Source organism: Mytilus californianus, unplaced genomic scaffold (assembly GCF_021869535.1).
Source record: "Mytilus californianus isolate M0D057914Y unplaced genomic scaffold, xbMytCali1.0.p SCAF_11, whole genome shotgun sequence".
Classification (NCBI taxonomy): domain Eukaryota; kingdom Metazoa; phylum Mollusca; class Bivalvia; order Mytilida; family Mytilidae; genus Mytilus; species Mytilus californianus.
The window spans coordinates 16,833,837-16,853,939 of record NW_026262593.1 but is presented as its reverse complement, the minus strand read 5'-3'; the positions used below and the strand labels follow the sequence as shown (position 1 = coordinate 16,853,939).

General features: G+C 31.4%; 1 protein-coding gene across 1 annotated transcript in view; it reads left to right on the top strand.

Moving 5' to 3' along the window:
• Window positions 1–472: 472 nt before the first annotated feature.
• Window positions 473–20,103, top strand: part of LOC127719681 (feeding circuit activating peptides-like) — a 46,472-nt gene continuing 26,841 nt past the window's right edge. The window contains exon 1 of the mRNA XM_052225920.1: window positions 473–943. Within this exon, the coding sequence (XP_052081880.1) occupies window positions 857–943 (87 nt within the window). The 5' untranslated portion in view covers window positions 473–856. The remainder of the gene's footprint in view (window positions 944–20,103) is intronic.

Below are 20,103 nucleotides of genomic sequence, written 5' to 3'. Positions count from 1 at the left end.
AGTTAAACTTTATAAACTTTTATGGAGAAGAAAGTACATGTATGTTGTATTACATCATATGAATTTGGTAATGTATTTGGTTTTTAATAACCTAAAGTTTTGTATTATGGACAATTGTCTGTTTGTCATTTTTCTGTTCTTCACAGTCTTATGGTTTTTGGTTATTCCATAAATTTCTTCTTTCTTTTTTTAAGCATTGGGCAAACAATCTATCTGTCTGTATTCATTTCTGGAAGATGTTCAACACACTATAAGAAACATTAGAAAAACAAATATTTGAAATAGTCAGCCTCTCTTAAGAACAGTCTACATATGACAAAGCATCACTCGAGACTAATTAGTTAAACTATCGAATCACTTAACAAGTGCTTGTTAACAGAAGTCGTTAAACGAGATGGAGTCGTTATTATTAGTAATTTTATCAATTGACTTAATGCTCTGACATTTAACGTACTATCTGGATTTTACACAAATTTACAGTGAACGTACTATTAAAAAAATGTGCTAGTTTATAATCGAAGTAATAATTTAATATTTCATACGCCGAAGTTGACCAATGACAGACAATGGAGTAAAATGACAACTACTGTCGTTCAAATTGAAAAGGAAGTAATTTATTTGTTCGAACAATCTATTGTTACATTATTGATGAAACTTCAATAGATAAACAAACTTTTATAACGCCTCCCATAACACGTGTGTCGTGGGTTTGTCCATAATGAGTATAAAATACCCTCTCGAATATCGGAAAGAGACGACAATTCCGGGAAAATTACCAAAGACAAATCCAAAGTGTTAATTACTTGGAGAAACATTGTATATAGTGACATATCTTTGAAAATTGTTCCGTCCTAGGATGAAGAGAAAGACCTTACTACCAGGAATATTATGCTTGATGCTAATTAGTATTCATGGGAAATCTTTAAAGAATGAAGTAAATTCTGTAAGTAAAATTTATATTTTTATCAAATCCTACGTATAACAGTGTTTATCTCAAAAAATTATTATTCCTACAATGATTTTAAGTAGGACAACATGTTGCTAGAGGTTTAACGAGAAAGAAACAGTTATTAAAGATTCGTCAATAAGGTATAAACGTGTTTTTTTCAACTAGAGCCAAAATAATAGATTTTGTTTGAATTATAATGTTTCAGGTATTTATAATATTTCAAATTCTGGAAAAAAAATCAGAGTTTAAGTCTTAATCATGTCGTTTAAATTTTTATCCAAAACGCAAAAAAAAAATGTATGTCCCAAAATCTTTTCATACAAATCAAATTACGTTGAAACCAAGCAGACACTCTCTGTTCTTTTTTTTATAAAAATAATTGTGAAACCAATGTATGTTTTCGTAGTTATGTTTCACCGATGAAAATATTTAGAATGTTTTTGGTATTTTCAGAAAATGGTAATACTGTATATTGGAATATATATGAAAACCCTTCAATTTTAAACCGTATCATAACATTAAAGAATCCAAATGTCTTTTCAAATTATCAATCACACACATATATTTATCAATTGGTTAATAAAGAGCCTACGTTGTATTGTTTTATGTATAACCGACTTTGAATAAATCGTTTATGCTTAATATAGGTTAACGTTTTGAATACTGTTTTTACAAGCAACTGATGAAATATAATGATATGCATGACATTTCATGATGTACAACACAAATAATTTCCAACCATTGAGATTCCGTCAAATTACGTTTGAATGATACCTGAATGTATTGGTGAAATAAATTACAAAGGAAATATGGCACAAATGACTTTTTTTTATTAAAACCTTCCCCCTGCAGGTAGGATATCCGTCATGCAAAGTGTATCTGATATTTAATATACTATAAAAGATTTTCTTTAAAAAAAACGGAAATGTAACAAAATGATTATCTTTGATAGAACAGAGTTAATTCACTAGTATTGATTAAAATCTTAAAAGAAACAGCTCAACTTTTCCTTGTTTTCATATTAATTTAGAACAAAGTAATGATTAGACTATACACATTGAAACCCAGTTTTTTAGAAACAAAACGACTATGCTTTCATGTGGCGATCATTGCATGCTATATGCTGGTTGAATTAACCTCATCTTTAATACATACATTTTATTTATGATTTTATGGGACAACCAACGTGTTTTGCGTGTTTCATCAATCACTGCGATTTAAAATCTACAGGTATAGTTTGTTTTAGTAATAATAAATTGAATAATTCAATGCAATTGTCGTCTTCTTTCTGCGGTTTGTTCAATTCGTTTCATATTTGTAGTCCAGTTTGATCACCTCAGTGTGATTAGCGCTCGACTTGCTCTAGTTCTGGTCCTTTTATGTTGATACCGACATTTAGTTTAGTAAATTTCTTCACCATTTTTATAATTTAATATCTTTTAGTATCTGGTGTCTGTTATTAGCTCAGGCAGAAATATTGTTTTACTTGCGTTTTTAGTATTAATATGTTTAGTGTTTTGTGGACTATTATTCGGCCGTCGTCTTTCTCTTTCTTTTGACAACATTTAGTCCGCTGATAATTTTTAGATTGCCCCTTTTCTGTTAATTTCTTCTTAATTATTACTTAGACAATCATACTAAGAAAACAGTACTTCATAAAATCGACTCATATCAAAAGATAAATTGATTGTTTCAACTTGAATTCAGATAAACTAATTAGTTCAATGAGTTATTTTGAACTGGAATTAAATTATTTTGTCATTTAATTAGTTGTCAAATTTGAAAGCATGAGAAACGAGTACAGAATACAAAATTAGAAAGTGAAAAAAGAACACTATGTTCATTTTCTACTTGATAACATTAAGGACCTTGAGCTAGTTCATTATACTTGCTTCAACTGTCAAAAATGACAAATATTTACCTCTGTTATAAACAGTTTAACCGAATTATGTTAAGATGTTATAAGCAGCATTTAATGTTTTATTTTCTTATGATATTTCAATAGTGTCATTGTTAAATTGTTTATACAGGTAAGTGTAACGTTTTCCAAATCTTTGATAAGACGATACTAAGTCATATGAATTGTAAACAACATTTTTCTTATTTTGTCATTAAACGTTACTTCATAATATATCATACATAGGTCTGTTACAGCTGTTTGCGAGTTCTTTAAGGAATAACTGTAATATTTGTTTCTGTCTATTCGAAATAACATCAAACATGTGGTGCACACTGAATAACCCGCGTAGCGAGTTATTTATAAGTGTGCACCACATTTTTTATGTTATTTCGAATAGACAGAAAAAATATTACAGTCTTTCCTGATAATTTAATTCTAAATTCCATTTTTAAGGAGTAAATCATGAAAAAAATCACTGCCACATAACAAAATTATGTCTATGAGATGATAGACAAAAAACTTCCATCCAATTAGAAGACGTGTAAAATCCAAAATAAAATTATATTCAAATAGACACTATATAATAAAAAAAACCTATGTATTGCCTCAGCAAAAATGTTGGCAAGTTATGTGAATATGACAAACTGTGAACTTGGGTAAAACTGTGGTCTATTTACCTGAATACAATTAACCAATACCAAACTGTGGTCTATTTACCTGAATACAATTAACCAAAACCAAACTGTGGTCTATTTATCTGAATACAATTTACCAATATCAAATGAACTATTGTATAAACACCTGTCTATTGTTTTTTTTTTACCTCTATTTGGTTTTTGTTTCGTTAGGTTGCTGTCTCATTGACATTATATTCCCTACGTTTTCAGTTATTCTGTTTAAATGAGGGTTTTGTAAATGTAAATTATTGGTACTTCTCAAGGTTTTCCCATGTAAATTATCGGTACTTCTCAAGGTTTTCCCATGTAAATTATTGGTACTTCTCAAGGTTTTCCCATGTAAATTATCGGTACTTCTCAAGGTTCATCTAAATTATTAGCCTGGGATCCTGACGCACTGCTCGACATTAGACGCGAAGAGGAGAAAGGCTACTAATTATTGTTTCTTCTCAAGGTTATCCCATGTAAATCAACGGTTCTTATCAAGGTTTTCCGATGTAAATTTTCGGTGCTTCTCAACGTTTTTCCATGTAAATTATCGGTATGAACATTCAAAATCTCAAGCCATGTTCCTTCTTTCAATTTGGTAAAAATAGGTAAATTTCCGGGGCTTCTGTTTTCTCGAAAAGAATTTTAAATCTTTCGAAGTGATACTTTTAAATTTATTCTGTATTTGCTGATAACAGCAACGTGTATACTCTTTTTTTCAGAGATTAATAGTCAATAATCTTCCGAAAATCAAATTCGATAGATAAAGGACATTTCAGTAACTTACCTAGTAGGGGAGGGAGTCAAATAACGTTTACTATGGATATAATAGCCTTGTAAAGCATCTGACCGCACTTTGTTATATCCGTCTATCGCTGGTTTTACTATCAGATATGTCTGATCATATTTTACAAATAAGCTCGATATATTAACTTAGAATAATGAAAATGATTTTGAACGTGAAAAAGCATCAGTATTATTTTTTCTTGTCTACACGTTTGCGTGCTGCTCATAATCACTATTGCCATCCTATAGGATAAAATAGTTCGATAACTATCTTCAATTTAGCCTTATACACCTAGTATACGATTGTCATTGTCAATTCACAATGTTTCAAGCCATAATAGGTTTTTAGACTCATCTCTCCAAAAGAATGTGTCACAAATAATTACTAAGCAAGGAACAAATCGAATGAAAAATTATATTCATATAACTGAATATTGTCTTATTCCTTTCTGCTACTTGGCATTTAGACATCAAAAGAGAGACGAACGATACCAAAGGAACATTCAAACTTATAAGTCGAAAATAAACTGACAACGTCATGGCTAAAAAAAAAGACAACCGGACATCAACAGTACACAAAACACAACATAGAAAACTAAAGACTGAGCAACATGAACCCCACCAAAAACTGGGGGTGATCTCAGGTGCTCCGGAAGGGTAAGCAGATACTGCTCCACAAGAGGCACCCGTCGTGTTGCTCATGTAAGTACACACCCGGTGATAAGTCTAATTCGGTAGTAAGTAACTTCTTAGATTAAGATAATCGTGAGAAAAAGGAGACCAATGAACAATATAAAAAAGACAACTTAAGTATAGGCGTTAGTATCTTCCCTTTAAAATGTAGTGAACATTCGCAAATTCGATTTCAATACTTGTAAATCTCATTTATTATGATCAGTTGTTAACATATTAGACGTTAATGAAATATTGAATTGAAGTATAAAAAGAAATCAATTCACATAGAAAATTGTCAACCTTATCTTTTCACTACATATCAAAAGCATATACAGATTTTTAGTTTTGAGTATTTGTTATTTGAAATAAAATAAGTGAATACACTTAAGTTGTTTAACCTAATGTTGGTCTAGCCTGCTCTTTCCGAAAAGGCAGCTCCAAGCATACCGAGATTTGCTACTTTGAGCTTCGGTGATTAAATTCAAAAAGATATCTTTTTCATAAAAAAAATCATAGTTTTAAATCCAATATTTTGTAATAGTTTCTAAAATGTATCATATATTCAAACCAATTTTGACTGGATTGAACGTTTTAAAAAGTACACGTTTTTAAATTGTATGATTCCTTCCAAATTATTTCGATTAGTGTACGTCGAAGTTTTTCATAAGATTGTTACCAGCTACTCGGGAAGCCTCGCCTTGCGTTTGAGTGGAGAATATCATAAACAACGGGAAATTGTGATAAAACTTATAGATAAAGTTACCCTCACCTTTTTTATACGTTGGAATCGTTTATTTTAACCGAAAAATATAAATGTGAAGAAAGTCATACGTTAGATAATTATAGACTGCATTCAACACACAACATATTTTTGATAAAGCACCGACCTTTATTTGTCAATATCACCCAGCCGTTTGCGTACGGCCATTGCTGAAAACCGTACGCACATATTTACATTGAAGACAAGTTTGAGTGGATAGGCTTCACATTGGCATTCAAAGAACGCCTCCTTAATAAGTCTTTTTCAGTTTTATGTTCGGGTTCGCGTTGATAAATCTTAAGACTTTCGCTGTGTGTCCTTTCCTTTGAGTTCGGTATTTGTTTTATTTTACTTTTTTCCAACTTTTTATGAAAACAAAATAAAAAAAAACCTTACCTACTTTATAGTTATTTCTGTAATTTGGACATGTAGAAATTCTTTTTATAATTGAAGGCGACTTATTTTATAACATATTAAGTGAACAATACTTGAAAGCGAGGAGATAATTAGATATAAGTATCCTTAATGTATTGACATAAGTTTTGGTGTGACCTTTCGGGAAGGAAGTATATAGGACTCACGATCGACAACCTGTACGAACTATAAAACCTAAAAGTATGTGATATAAAAATCTTAAGGTGGTTACCAGTTTATCTCCGTGTATAAAACACGCAACTAGTATACACTATTGTTTAGGAGCCAGCTAAAGCCCAGCTCCGGGTGGGGGGTTTCTCGCTGCGTTGAAAGAAGGGCTGTTTTCTGCTCTTTGGTCGGGTTGTTGTCTCTTTGACACATTCCCCGTTTAATGGGAGTGAAAAACAATCGATATAAAATGAACTTCCCAATGGAATGAGTTCAAGTGTGTCGACAGGGTAAGTATCTCTTACTGAGCACTTGATGATGTATCATTTATCACACGATTCCAAAGTAAGAACCCGGTAGTCATAGTCAATCTATTTATACTACATTAGACTGTCAAAAGAAAGAATTCTGAAAACGAGTTGACCAAATACCGACCTTTCTTCAACTATTACCCTTTATTTCTGAGCGTATAATGAATAACAAAATCGTTTTTGCTAAGAAGGTTGGCCAAAGTACTAAATTAGGTACAAAACAGGTACTGTATAAAGGATTGCTCACTGTAGAGGAATATAGTATCACTTCCGGTAATAACAAGTAATGGTAGTACATATATCACATATAATAATGTGATCAATATTTTTCAATATCATTCCATCAAGACCTATCTAATTTAACGCTTTCGGATTTAATGCATATTTTGACTATTTCTTACATTGCTTTGTATGCAGTTTAAGAAGACAGTCTCTTCATTCGTCACACATGTGAATAAAGTGACAAGACCTTCGAGATTTATCGTGAACCTCCCAACATTATTGTACAAATTGATCTTATTCAGTAAATCAAATGACTTTCATCATATTGAATATTCGACTGAAAGCTGTACATCCTCTTTTCTGATGACTTCTATTAAGCAGCAACATAATAGAATAAATTAAATGACTTTCATTGAATTGAACATTTAACTGAAGGCTACATTTTTTGTACAATCTTTTATTTTGTTGTCTTCTAATTAACAGTTACATCCCATGAACTTACAAGAAAAGAAAATGTTATAAAGGGCAGTTTTAATCTTACATATGTATCCAATTTGATTATTGACAGCGTCTATGCTGGACATTCCGGAGTCTCATATAAAAATTACTTAATTTGTATTGAAAATTTTGGATGGAAGGAGAAATATCTGTGAAATTTCACGAATGACAGGCGAAAAATATTGAGTACAACACAGTTCTGACATATACTAACAAAACATCACGAAAAAGACATCAATGAGAAATGTCATAATGACTTCTAAATAAAGAACGAACGAGATGTTCGAGAGAAAAACAATTCATCGCTTTGATAGCGAAGGTTGAGAGTTAGTTAAATAGATGATGTCATTTCATTAAAAAGTTCAACGTTTGGTGGCAATGTTGAACGCATCTATCCCATTTACCTTAAAGTAAAGGATGTCACAGAAACAAATAGGCCTGCTTCATGCTTTCATCCACGCAGTCAAACTTATGTTGTAGTGCAATCGTTTAATATTTGTTTAATTGTATTTTTAATACATTTGTTTGTCCAGAAGTTTGTAAATTTCTTTCGTCCTTTTTTGAAATAAGGTTCTAAAATCTACATTTGTGAAGAATATAATATAAGCACTGAACACGAAAGAAAATCTATTCTAGAACGTGATAACTGTGTCATATTTGTCTATAAGTGTTGCAAGAGGTATATCCACGAATCGTGAAACATTTTGCTATGAAATTCTACTTATACTGTTTGGACAATAGTCTTCATCAATACTTTTTATAAGTTTGTGTTTTGCCTTATACTATCTGAGTTATAGTCAGCATCATTGAAATGTAGAATTTGTCAATCAGATATTGTAGAAACAAGTCGTGTTTGAAGGTTAAGAAACATGCCTTTCATTGAAATAGGTGTAGGCGATTGAATGAAATAGGTGTAAGCGATTGAATGAAATAGGTGTAGGCGATTGAATGAAATAGGTGTAGGCGATTGAATGAAATAGGTGTAGGCGATTGAATGAAATAGGTGTAGGTGATTGAATGAAATAGGTGTAGGCGATTGAATGAAATAGGTGTAGGTGATTGAATGAAATAGGCGTAGGCGATTGAATGACACTATAACATTTTATAAAATGTTTGGCATCATTCATTATGTCAAACAATTTAGAAAAATAGAAAATAAACATGCTCTCTGTTATAGTTTCCTTGATCACTTTTAAATTAAATTATTGATACCTTTTTCTTTTATATTTACATTTTCTCTAACTTTACTCTCATACATATATACGTGATCTGTCATTTGAGCCTTTTGAGATGACTTCAGGAAATGCATAGCTCTAAAAGGGGATAACTCGTTTTAATTCAAAAAACGTTTTAAAAATATTATGTATTTCAACATATTTGATAAAAGATTCACAGCATTTAAGTTTCTCCTGTTTCAGGTTCTTAATAAATAAAAATTAATCTTGAGGTAATTTTTTATAGTAGTTCGGAAATTGTTCAGTTGAATATTCATTTTAATCTGTGAGGCAAATAATAAAATATTAATGTAAAAACAAGCAAGTATTCAATCGTCCTAAACATGCATGAAATACTTGCCACTGGAAGTTAAGTAACCAACGATCAACTAATATTCAAAACAAGTGTTGGTACCACCTTAAACTGAAACTGAAAATATTCATCATATATGTTAGGAATTGTCTAAAAGGTCATGTCTCTCTTATGAATATTATTGGAATTGCTGACTACCAGTCAACATTATTCAAGTAGATCTTTGCAAATCTTTAATTATATATTCTAATCCAAAATGTAATCTAATTCAAATAAATATTTTATCCAGCAATCAGCCAACTATTGTACAAATAACAGATACACAAATAAATTTTTGCTTTATTCGTACCTGTACAAATACAGTTCCTGTTACCCAGCTTCCATGTTGAGCAACCGGTAATGTGGATATTTCGTTTTGCCTAACGGTTAATTTTGAGGTCCTCTTCGCGGTCCACGTTTAAACTATGTCGATTTCTTTTTAAAAAAAAACAGAGACAACGATTTGGACTTAAACAACTACAGCTTCAAGTGCCCATGTGTAAATTGCAGGATCAAAACAGTACATGTACATTGTCGGAAATATAAAATGTATTTGTTTCTAAAGCTCGTACAAATAAATTTTATTTTTTCCGCAATATACATATGTTGTATAGTTATCTTATCTTTTCGTATAACACAAAGATATCTGCATTATACATAAAAAAAATATCGTGTGACTATAAAATACAAAAACCACTCAATACTGAGTTACGAGAGACCATAAAAACTACATTAGACATATAAAATATAACTAAGCCATCAACCATAAAGTCTACGATTGAAAATAAAAACAGTTACTTTTGGAATTCAATAGCAATTTTTATGACAATTAACTCGCCTTTAGGAAACGATATCTTTTAAGTCGCAGTATTGAAAAAATCAAAATTGTATGCTTTAATTACAATATACTAGCAAAATAAAAAAAAAGATGTGGTATGATTGTCAATGATTTCCTATATATAAGCCTTTTAAGTCGTTATTGATCAAAGTCCATATAAATATTTTTACTTAATGCTCTGCAAGATTTGTTTTAACGTACGAACAATTGAAGTAATACATCAGCCTTAACGGAAAACGTCAAACTTTATTTAAATGTCATTATGCTGAAATTATTTCTAGCAGTAGAATAAGTTTAAGCAGACAGAAACAAGACTTGAATATGTGTAAGGACAACCGAGGCTATATGAATGGTACCGTTGTCACCCGGTAGTAAACCCATTTACCTTTTAATTCATACTATTGACTAGTTTGACATTAAATTGACAAATAGAAACATTTGGCATTTCGGGGCCTTTTATAGGTAACTATGCTGTATGGGTTTTGCTCATTTTTGAAAGCCGTACGGTGACCTATAGTTGATAACTTCTATGTCATTTGGTCTCTAGTGGAGAGTTGTCTCATTGGCAATCATACCACATCTTTTTATTTTGATAATCAGCATTATGATGAGCTAAACGGTATTTTACAAAACGAAATTTATTTTTAATTGGAATGAACTTACTAGGCAAGGTATAAAAGTCATACTGAAAATAAAAAGTAGTATAGCAATGATAAGTTTAGAGTTCATCAGTCAAGGTATAGGTGATCATTTTTTGGTAAAAACCCACGCGAATCGCTTCAGTTGCAAACAGGGTCAATTAGTGGAATATAATCTGTCTACCCTTTCATAGCATCCAACTTCACTCCGGTTTTTGTGAATGTTTAAGTTGCTCAATATTGAGTTTTCAGTAAAGTGTTGTCTGGATTGTTGTTTATTTGCTCGTCCTATTTCTTTATCTATTATGTAGTTTGTCTTTCTTCTTTCCATTTTTGGTTTTTATCGCCCCTTGGTGTCAGCCCCCCTTTTTTATTAATATTTTTGATAATAGTACGGAAAACTTAAAACCTCAGCTAATAGATCTTCGCTTGAATGAAAGAGATTAAATTTGTCATCGAGCTGTTTCATCGGCGTTCAATTCATCTCCTCATTATAAAGAGAACTTAACTTTTTGCCCTATTTGTATGTACATATAGTCATTATATGAATCATTGAATGCATGATCTTTTTCTAGATGTCTGAGAAAATATTCGTCTTTTATTTTTAACAACAACACAAAATATCAATCAATTTGCATTATATTCAGATATAATACTGGTCAATCCAACCGACAAAGATTTCTCTAATCCAGTAGAAATTATTCAAGTAAAAAAGATGTTCATGTTTAACTTTACAGAGAATTTCAATTAGAAGTCTGTGGATGTCGTACATTTGACAATACAAATTCAAACGGCATACACAACAGTGTGCAGACAGCCGAATCAAAAGTATAAAACAGGAGATTTCTTCATAATTTTTTTTTTAAATTGCAATCAAAACAATCAAGTCAACTAAATGTGTACTTAGAACTAAAGGTGAACCTAGAAAGGCGATAAATGTTAATGACATCTGAATTATTTTGATAAAATTTAACTTTTACAGATACAAAATTATTCAAAAAACATCCTTGCATTACGGTCTTTTCTGCAATGTAAAGTAATTGTTTCGAATTCGACATTTTACTGAAGAGTCTGGATTCTTGAGCAAAGATGTGCTTCAATTACACAGAAAACTAAATATTAAGCAACACAAGCCTACCAAAACCGTGGATGACTTCAGGTGCTTCGAAAGGGTGGGCAGTTCCTGGAATTTTGAATATCAAAGTTCCTAGCCTCTCTGAATTACCTTACATTACGCTGGCATTTGTAAGGATAAGGACATCCCACGTCTTATAAAAACAAGAAAGTGTGGTATGATTGCCAATGAAACACCTTTCCACCAGAGCCCAAATGATGTAAAAGTTAGCAGCTGTATGTTTCCGTACGGCCTTCAACAATGAGCAAAACAGATACCACATAGCAAGCCATAAAAGGCACTGACATGACAAATTAAAAAAAAATCAAACAAGTAAACTTAACTTATAGTTTTCATTATCACCCGATATCTAATGACGGGTTTGGGTTTTTTTTTTTTGCTTCGCTTTGTTTTGTTTTTGGTTGTTATATTTTTTCATCATTAGTGACTTTGCGCTGGTCATTTTCTGTTTTAATGTTGTTAGTTTACCGCTTTTAAATGAATAAATGTTTAATTGTTTCTGAAGCAAACCATTGGAACACAAGCTTAGACGGGATCTTGAACGCTTTTTAATCAAAACAGCTTTCCTTTATATTGTTTAAAAATGTTGACAATTTTTGCTTTGGTATTCCTCTTCGTGTCTTTGATAATCAATGTGTACACGCAAGTATACATTTTAGATTAATATCATTTAAAAGAATATCCATCGGTCTAATGCCTTAAGCTGGAACTAATAGAATATAGTCGGTAAAATATTAATATTTTTAATAGAAAAAAAATAATAACCTTGTATTTCCTTTCAGATCTAAGGGGTTGATATCATTTTTCTTGTTTCCCATTATTAATTTTGCCTTATCTTGTAATATCTTGGAAGCGATATATATCCAATAGTCCCTTTTGTTTAATAATTAACCGTATGACGACTAATGCTAAAACAAATGTTACAATCTAGATTTCATATTTCTGTGTTTGATTTAGTTTTTGTATTTGAAATGTTAAAACTATAAGCCGTATTCTCCACCGTATTTCCCATATTATGAAGTTTAAATTCAATACCACCAAATGTAAGAAATATTAATCAAGACAACGTTTCAAACCATCAAGGAATTTATCAATACTTCTATCAGGAACATCCTGTAGGTTTATTTGCCAACAAAACTATGAAATATAGATATGAATGAAGGATTTGTGAGGTAAACGTTCATTATACTATTATAGCTATAGTCTCATGCAGAAAATCCTACGCAGTACTGAAGCCATATCAACCTGTTTACCAGATATCACCTTTAATGTAGGCATCTGCTGCTTAATCTTAATCCAACTTTCTTGATGTAACATAGTATTACTGCATTTATCATCGTTCAAACATTAAGTTTTCTATCTTTTGTAGGTGGTTTGAGTGAAAATTAATTGTTTTTAATTATCTATTATAATAGTTTTATACACTTCCGAACTAGTTAGTTACTTGTCTAAGTAAATAAGAATGATAAGTTAACATGCTATAGATTTATTTTCGGAAACCCAAGAAATGGGCGATTGTGAAACAATACAAAGTTATTAAATGTAGGTGTGGATTACTACTTATTACACACTGACATAGCAGCTTGTTAAAACTCATATTAGTACCAGTGTAGTGTTTTGTCAACTGTTCTTCTCTTTTTTCTTTTGGCCATTGTGTTGTCTATCTCTATCGATTTCTGTTTTCATTTTTCTCTTTTATCTTTAATAAAATTTTTAGTATTTGATTGTATATCTATGAAAAACGCTGTTTTATAGGTTAATCTATAATTTTGCTTTTTATACTTAACTGTGATATAATGACTTAACATTTCATACAAAAAATACAAAATGTTTGAAGCTCAAGTTTTACTCCATGATTTTTCCATCAACAAGGGAAAATATCTTAAGGATGTTCGCTCCTCTTGTTTTTGAAATTTTGCCAGATTTTCGGAATCCTCTGGTTTTATCCATGTTTTGCCATTAAATAATTTTGTCCACTAACCCCTACTTTTCTTTTCATAATTTTATTACATATAGTTTAAAAAGCCATATTTGAAAATGCTATAAAATCCTTGTTATTTTTTTCATAATTTTTTAAAGAAAAAGGGTGCCAATGTTAAATGTATGAAAAGTCTAGAGAGAATTATATCCCGCCAAATTTTCAATGGCTTATATCTCAAAAACAAGCACACGGACCCTTAATTTTTTTCTGCTTTTTTAATTCCTTTGTTTATATACTATCAATTTATAACAGTCTTTTAAAAAGCTTGTTATTTTAATACAGAGTAGCGAACATCCTTAATTGTTTTCTCCAAGATTCTTTCTTTATCCTCTCGGAGAAACTCATTGTTTTTGTGTTGATTCAACATACCCAATTGCTAGTTTTCTATGTAGTGACTGTCCTAGTCGTTGTTCTTTTCGTCGTTTTTGTTTTGACAATGATTTTTGTCTGTTTTTCTTCGACTTATGGTTTTTAGTTGCCACTGATGCCGTATTCACTCTTTTTTAAACAAATGTTTAACTACTTGAACTTCAGAAAAAAACAAAGTACATATAATACATTGATAAATTGCCTGAGTCTTAAACTTTCGACCACGAGCTGTTAAATGAAAGATAATTTTAGCTCTGCATTGGACAGTTTTTAATTGAAATGGAGATAAACTTTCGATAAACTCTTAAAACAACATGAGGAAGATGTATTTTACAATTGAAATGAAGGAGTTTTGTAGAAAGAACAAGACCATATTATATTCGTATAACGTAAAGGCGACAAGTAAGAAACAGATAAGAAAAACATGACAGATTACAAGACGGCATCGGTTCAATCAACGAATGTGTAAGCTTCAGGATTAACTCATCAAGAACATAGTTGACGTGTGTCTTAATTAAAATAGATGAACATACAAACGATAGTTAAAAAACACTATACAAAAAGGCCACCAGAGGTTAGCTCATGTTCTCTGACTGGGTATGTATTCAAGCTGTACTCGTGCCCACTTCCCGATTGTATAAAACAAGACGATGTGGAATGATTGCCAAAATGAGACAACTCTACACCAGAGACCAAATGACGTAGAATTATCACAGGCTTCCACAATGAGACAACTCTACACGAGGGACCGAATGACGTAGAATTGTCACAGGCTTCCACAATGAGACAACTCTACACCAGAGACCGAATGACGTAGAATTGTCACAGGCTTCCACAATGAGACAACCCTACACCAGAGACCGAATGACATAGAATTGTCACAGGCTTCCACAATGAGACAACCCTACACCAGAGACCGAATGACGTAGAATTACCACAGGCTTCCACAATGAGACAACCCTACACCAGAGACCGAATGGCATAGAATTATCACAGGCTTCCACAATGAGACAATCCTACACCAGAGACCGAATGACATAGAATTGTCACAGGCTTCCACAATGAGACAACCCTACACCAGAGACCGAACGACATAGAATTATCACAGGCTTCCACAATGAGACAACCATACACCAGAGACCGAACGACATAGAATTATCACAGGCTTCCACAATGAGACAACCCTACACCAGAGACCGAACGACATAGAATTACCACAGGCTGTCACAATGAGACAACCATACACCAGAGACCGAACGACATAGAACTGTCACAGGCTTATTCGTTTTTTTGTTATAGTTTTTTTTGCTGAGTGCTCTATATTTTCAGATTACATAAACACATTATTTTTGTTCACTAAATTAAATTGTAAACAAAATATTATACATGTTCATATCAAGAAAAAACAAAACAAAGTTATGACCAAATAAAAAAAATTTACTGTAGACAATTGTTTGTCTTTTAACACCTGGTTTGCAAAATTCCGACAATAAATGCTTTCAATTTTTTTTTTACCAAATGTGTTTTTATAAAATATATGGCAAAAAAAATGCACTGTATAGGTCACTTTTTCAGATCTAACTCCAAGTTGAAGATAAAGAGTTGTTAAGAAAATATGTCGAAATACCTAACTGAAAGAGTTGGATAGGGGTTTCAATATACTTAGTATTGTGAAATAAAGAAATAGGAATATTACATTGGGTGTATGTATGCAGTTCAAAATTGCGCATGATTAACAATCCTCCTGCTGAACCACAGGGAGGGGGGATTTTCCGACCCTGCCTTTGCATGATTTGAGAGATCGTCGGACTAAAAAAATAGATAAGAATTAACATTTACAATCTTTTGAGGTCTGTAGTGCTGCAAAGAAATAAATAAAACATAAACACAAACACAAAAATAATAATGATAATAGTAATAACTACTAAACATAAGTTTGAACTTGTTTATTATGTTTATCTGTGTACTGTGTATTGGTTTTTCCAAATCATTCCAAACAACGAAATCCAACTTTACACATACTATTACCAGCTGTGAATTTTCGTTTTTTCATACTCTCAACTGAAATCAGGATGAAGCTCCGGTTTCTTTGACTAATGTATATACACTTAGGATACGTGACTCGCTATTATAAGACGTAATTGTTTCTGAATTCTATAGCTATTGTTGACTGTATTAAATAAACAAACAGATAAAACTTTTTCAATCGCAAAATTGATTATATCTTAATATCTACAACATAAAAAAATTTGGCAAATATCAATTACATTTAGATCAACAATATCAAATCAATTGGGACTAAAACATTAGTTTAAATACCTAAAAATCTAAATATTACTTCATTTCATAAATGGCAAATGCCTAAAATTATAACATTCTAAATATTTGTTTAATATTCAGCGTCCATTTTTATATCAAGTTTCTATGAAGTTTTGATTACGTTTTTCAGAAGGGATATCTTGGTTCACAAAGCGTGCTTAAGTATCTTTTATACGGATTAAAGGAGATTTCTTTGACAATATATAGTGTGAATGATAAAGGAATCATATCGTCATTATCTATTTCAAATTAGAAATTAAAAATCAGGTAGAAGACACCTTGGACGTGCAATCAAAAATCATAAGTCGAAGAAAAACCGACAATGTTCTGGAAAAAAGAGGAACGATTAACATATGTACAGAAAATACAGGGAAATAATGAGAAAAACCTAGAACAGGATGTTTATAAATTAATGACATCAACATATCCGCTTTTTCTTCATATGATTTGTAGACTATGATACAATACAAAGAAACATAAAATAGATGATATATCCGCTTATGTAAATAATAAAACCGTTATCTATTACATACTGTACTGAGAATGCTTCGATTGTGCAAGTTAATTTCAAGTAAATGTCTTTCTTTGTATGGAGTTCGTGGGACTACGATTGTTTTAACCACAGTTTTGTCTGTTGTATAAATTTAGAAGATGTCGTATGATTACAAAGAGACGACTATTTACCGTTGACCAACGAACGAGAATGACTTGTAATCTACTATAGGTCACCGTATGGCCTTCAACAATGAGCAAAACACATACCGCCTAGTCAGCTAGACAAATGTCCAGGATGATAAAATGCGAAATATTTAAAAGAGAAAATTAATGGCTTGATTCATGCTATTAGCCTTAAGAACAATGAACGAGAAACATGTATGACAGACAACAACTAACGACAACCACTGAATGACAGGCTCCTGAAAATATGTCTAATGGATATTACCTGAATAGAGATCAATTGTGTCACCCTAGCTGTTTTTGGCAAATCTTTTCGGAATATTGGGTCCTCAGTGTTCTTTAACTTTGAACTTTATTTGGCCTTTTTACCTTTTGGATTTGAACGTTACTGATTAGTCTTTTGAAGACGTAATTCGAGTCTGACGTACATAATTTTAATCCTGGTATCTATGGAGATTGTTTTTTTATCACAATCTATGCGCTAAATTGAATAAAGAAAACTTCGATTTTTGCATAATGTAAATAATGTATGTTTTGTTTTATAAACGTTCAGTCCATACAATTATCTAATTGTGTAAAAAAAAAGGCGGTCAACTCCCTCAGGAAACGATTCCGTAAAAATGTCTTTTTATCGTTATGTTAAAATCCCATTTGTTTTTTATGCTCACAAACGTTTATCTCGTGCATACCTGATGAAAGGGTGTTTTGGAAAGACTTTTTTGATTTCAGGGCAATCACATGTTACGTTTTTATTCTACAGTGAACTCTGTCCATGCAAAGTATTCTACAGTGAATTCTGTCCATGTAAAGTATTCTACAGTAAATTCTGTCTATGCAAAGTATTCTACAGTGAATTCTGTCCATGCAAAGTATTCTACAGTGAATTCTGTCCATGCAAAGTATTCTACAGTGAATTCTGTCCATGTAAAGTATTCTACAGTGAATTCTGTCCATACACATTATTCTACAGTGAATTCTGCCCATCCAAAGTATTCTACAGTGAATTCTGTCCATGCAAAGTATTCTATAGTGAATTCTGTCCATGCAAAGTATTCTACAGTGAATTCTGTCCATTCAAAGTATTCTAAGGTGAATTCTGTCCATTTAAAGTATTCTACAGTGAATTCTGTCCATGCAGAGTATTCTAAGGTGAATTCTGTCCATTCAAAGTATTCTACCATGAATTTCGTCCTAAGGTGCTAACCAAACCTCTTTGAGAAGTTTTCTACAGTGAATTGTGTTACATTTTAAAGTTACGGGCACATATGATTATTATAAGCTTCAATTTAAGAAATATGACACAATGTTGCCACAGTCTAAAGTACATAGATGGAACTGTGGTAAAATTATCATAAGCAACCTATTTATCGAACTAAGTTGTTTACGAGGATGTGACTGAAGTTTTTGCAAAATAAGAAAAAGAAATTTGTTTTGGAAACTCATAAATACTATTTACTGTCTCTTGTCCAATAAGTAACAAAGAAATGTTCTTCCCAGTGGAGTAAATTCAGAAGTCTTTGTGTGATAGTCAGAGAAGAAGAGCAATCATTAGTAGTAATAAGCAGGGAACCAGTGTATTAAATAGTGTTATTTGTCTAGGAGAGCAGAGAGGTTCTAAATAAGTCATAAGGCATAACAATAAGCAATTCAATAAATTAAAGTTTGTTTATTCTCTAGAGTTACCAGATTTGTTGTGGTTTTTCTTTGGATTCGTAAAAGTGCCTCTGATTATACGTTTTTCATTCTATAATAAAAAAAAGTATTTATCTTACTTTGATACGTTTTGAATATCGATAGTCGGGACTCATGTTATTATTATTATATTATTATTGTTATTATTTCTACCGACATTCGTACCTTGCACAACCTTGATGTAAATCACTCAAAGAAGAGTCAAGTTGCAAATTAAAGCGCGAGACGAACAATATGTGAAATACACGTCAAATTATCAACAGACGAAAATGACAACAAAATACTTTGGAAAGAAACATAAACTGTTTGCGAGGACAAATAAGTTTTATGAATATTGAACACTCAAATTCTTAGACATAACCAGATTTATAACCTATCGGTAAATGTACACATGACCGACTGTGAAAGGTTTTTTTCAGGACAAAAATTAAAAGTGGGATGTTCATCTTGGGAACAGAATAAAAAAGGCAATAAATAAATAAATTCAATAAATTCATCTCGTTCTGTCGTAATGTTAACTCTAACTGTAGATTTCTATGTTTCACTCCAAGTATGGAGTTGGCGTAATCGTATACATCTTGGGTATCGTTTATTTCAAGTTCAATATGATAAATGCTATCAATAATAGTCGCCAAATTTTGTAGTGGGAAGACAATAATTTTAAAGACAGAGGACGCTAATTCAATAGTAAATGCTCTTTTTTTTATTCTAAGAAATTTTAACTTCCCATCTGCTTATGACAAGAAAGTATATCCCCTTTACAGAGATTGCGTGGTATATCAGATTCAGATAAAATAATTTGTAAGTTCTTGACATTTGAATTTATTTCTGAATTCTGAAGCGTGAATCTTTATGCATCATTTATGTGGGAATTATTTCCTATAAATAAATGATCGAACATTATTGTGATATGATGTAAGTAGTCTAATCAGGATGTGTGACGTCATATCATCCTGTCGTTCGCTGTAAATATAATTATGTTTTTCATTAGAATAAATACCGTTATGTTTTTCGTCGAAATACGAAAGACAGTTTTGATTTTGAACATAACCCAATATTTTATATTGCTATTAAAATGTATTAAACAAAAAGCGAAAAAAATTTATAACGGGGTAAAATCACGAAGGGTTCATGATGGCCCTAAAATTCTGTGAAATTTTACTTTAACAATACAAATAAAAAATTTGATTGCAAGTTATAAAAAATATATCTGATAAATCCAAAATAAACAAGCCCTGAAGCATTAGAACAATTGTGATGTCATTATAACGTCATAATTGTGCACCCTTTTGAAGAAAATCGTAATTTTGACTAACTTTTGCCAAAATTGTAATACTTTTTGCTTCAAACAACGTTGGCCACATACAAGGACCACCGTAATGTTTTGTTAGGATGTGTATCTGACCCATATACATCTTTTTATAACAATTTAATTTTGATCGAAGGGTGAAGCTAATGTTTTTCAGAAGGAAACAGACCTAAAAATACGTATACACAGGCAATTCTGCTAAAATTTAGATTATCTTAATTTGCATATTT